Genomic DNA, 3,017 nt, shown 5'->3' with positions numbered 1-3,017 from the left:
CTTCATATCTATGCATTGAGAAATTTTTCAGTGCTGAGCGGGCTAGGACCACGTGATGCCAAGCACGTATCTCAACCGTCCAAGCGTATTTTGAACGATCCAGATCTATTTGAACTTAATGAGATGTTTTGATAAATTTACACTTAAAAATTACTCAAACAAATATTGGCCGTTCAGAACATGTTTGGACGGCCGAGAAAGTGTTCGGCACATTGTGGCCGGTGCCCACCCGGCACTGAAAAACTTCTCGCCTACCTATGGGGACTCTCACACCCATCATTCCGCAGCCATGTTTCTCAATCCTCTTTTCTCTGTCTCTCCTCTCCTCCCCCTCCTCCTCGCTCTCCTCCCCTCCACACCCGCCCAAGACCGCCTCAGCTTCACCTTCAACAACTTCAAAGCCGCCTCACCAAACCTCACCCTCGACGGCATAGCCGAGTTCACACCCTCAGGCCTCCTAGCCCTCACCAACGGCACCCGCCATGAAATCGGCCACGCCTTTTTCCCCAAACCATTCCCCTTCAAACCCTCACCGAACGCCTCCGTTTCCTCATTCTCCACCTCCTTCATCTTCTCCATAATCACCGATTACCCCACCTACTCCGCTCACGGCATTGTCTTCGTCGTGGCCCCCGCCCCGCGCCTCCCTGGTGCCCTCTCCGGCGATTACTTGGGCCTCTTCAATGAAACTAATAACGGGAACTCAACCAACCACGTGGTCGCGGTAGAGCTTGATACTGTACCCAAGAGCGAGTTTAAAGATATAAACGATAACCATGTCGGTATCGACATTAATGGGCTGGACTCTGTTGCGTCTAAGGCAGCTGGGTACTATTCTTCAAATGGGAGGTTTCAGAATTTGAGTCTGATCAGCGGTAAGGCGATGCAAGTTTGGGTTGAATACGACGGGGGAAAGAAGGAAATGAATGTTACTATGGCTCCGGTTGATTTGCCCAAGCCAAACACGCCGCTATTGACTCTTTCTAAGGATCTTTCCCCGATCTTGAACCAAACTATGTACGTTGGGTTCTCTTCCTCTTCTGGTTATATCACAAGTACTTCCCATTATCTATTGGCGTGGAGCTTTAAGATGAATGGATTGGCTGATGGGTTTGATTTCTCTCAACTCCCTAAGCTTCCTCAAATCGGACGGAAGAAAACATCTATGCTTTTTAAAATTGGGTTGCCTTTGATTTGTTTAGTTTTGGTGTTTGGAGTAGTTTCAGGGGTAGTGTTTTATATTAGAAGGAAGAGGAAGTTTGCTGAAGTTCTTGAAGATTGGGAACTTGACTATGGGCCTCATAGGTTCAAGTACAAGGACTTGTATATTGCCACCAAAGGGTTTGGGGAAAAGAGCCTCTTGGGTAGTGGGGGATTTGGTAGGGTTTATAGAGGAATACTACCCACTTCCGAAATTGAGATTGCAGTCAAGAGGGTATCTCATGAATCCAGGCAAGGAATGAGGCAGTTCGTCGCGGAAATAGTTAGTGTTGGCCGTATGCGCCACCGAAATCTAGTACAACTCCTTGGTTATTGCCGCCGGAAAGGGGAGCTCCTTTTGGTATATGATTACATGCCTAATGGCAGTCTAGACAGGTTCCTCTATGACCAACCGAGCGTCACCCTCAGTTGGCAAGAAAGATTTCGAGTTATTAAAGGAGTGGCATCAGGCCTACTTTATTTACACGAAGAATGGGAGCAAGTTGTTGTACATAGAGATGTTAAGGCGAGTAATGTTTTGTTAGATGGTGAAATGAACGGAAGATTGGGCGATTTTGGGCTAGCTAGATTGTATGATCACGGAACTAATCCACAGTCCACTCTCGTGGCTGGAACACTAGGGTATCTTGCGCCAGAGCATATTAGAATCGGAAAGGCCACAACGAGCACCGATGTGTATGCTTTTGGTGCCTTTTTGCTTGAAGTGGCATGTGGAAGGAGGCCCATTGAGCCACGAGCAGCAGTGGAGAACTTAGTTTTGGTGGATTTGGTGTTTTCTTTTTGGCGTGGAGGGGAAATTTTGCGAACGGTTGATCCCAAATTGGGGAGTCAGTATGTGGCGGAGGAAGTGGAGTTGGTTTTGAAGTTGGGATTGTGGTGTTCACACTCTGAGCCGGTCGCCAGGCCAAGTATGAGGCAAGTTGTGCAGTATTTGGAGGGAGATATTCCTCTTCCGGAGTTAAAATTAATGGGTAATTCTGCCACGGGTATAATGTTTGCTCACCGCGAAGGGTTTGATGAGCAATTGTCTTCTGTTGTAGAGTCCCTTCTCTCTGGAGGTAGATGATGCTTCTATATTTTGTTTTTTCGTAACTTTTTGGATGGGTAATGTAATTGGTGAACCATATTGGGTAATACGTTTTTCTACTTTTGGCATAAGCTTGTCTTCTATGTATATCTGTATAACAAAAAAATTCTATGATGCTTGTAATCAAAAGAACCCCAATGTTTCAGGGCCTTTCATATTTATTTGTTTGCCGAAATTCTTGCTCATTACCACCAAACAGAGGCAAAAATATGATTGTTTTCGGTTCTCCATTCCACAATAATAAGCTTTTGTGTTATATAGATATCTATAGCTCATTGTAAGCGCTGCTGCTTCGCAATTTTCATTAGCCATTCCAAGCAGGTATTGATATCTGCTTGGATAATGTAATAGATATCTATAGCTCATTGTGAAACATGGGATTGATTTGGCTCCACAATGCATCAATTGTCCAACAACTGACTTCACTTCTAAGTAGATGAAAGTTGGAGAACTTCCATTTCAGTGCAGATACTGAAAGAAGCTTAAAAAGAGTAAAAAAAATCATCTGTAAAAAGTCTATGAGAACATAACATACTTGAGTTATGCTAACTATTGTTTTAGGCTCTTCTAGAGCCCTTCTGTTATGTCTCTATAACAGTATCAGTTAGCCCCACTGGGACGAGGGCGTTACTGCCTGCCTTCTTCCACCGGGAAGGGCTTGGAGCTCGATTTGAAGATGCAAAGAGAATATTCTCGTATTTGAGAAGTT

The 3,017-nt window shown here is 44.9% G+C and overlaps 1 protein-coding gene across 1 annotated transcript; it reads left to right on the top strand.

Annotated features, from left to right (window-relative positions):
- Positions 1-233: 233 nt before the first annotated feature.
- On the top strand, positions 234-2,462 carry LOC131322046 (L-type lectin-domain containing receptor kinase IV.1-like). Its single transcript, XM_058353146.1, has one exon. It carries the CDS (start codon positions 290-292, stop codon positions 2,285-2,287), a length of 1,998 nt encoding a protein of 665 aa, XP_058209129.1. The 5' UTR covers positions 234-289; the 3' UTR covers positions 2,288-2,462.
- The last annotated feature ends 555 nt before the right edge of the window (positions 2,463-3,017 follow it).

The sequence above is a fragment of the Rhododendron vialii genome, chromosome 4a, assembly GCF_030253575.1.
Source record: "Rhododendron vialii isolate Sample 1 chromosome 4a, ASM3025357v1".
Classification (NCBI taxonomy): domain Eukaryota; kingdom Viridiplantae; phylum Streptophyta; class Magnoliopsida; order Ericales; family Ericaceae; genus Rhododendron; species Rhododendron vialii.
The sequence above is the reverse complement of the archived record's forward strand: the minus strand, read 5'-3'. Positions and strand labels throughout refer to the sequence as shown.

What these genes read in the sequence shown, in the direction of transcription:
- LOC131322046 (XM_058353146.1), top strand. Translation starts at nt 290, where the DNA reads ATGTTTCTCAATCCTCTTTTCTCTGTCTCTCCTCTCCTCCCCCTCCTC.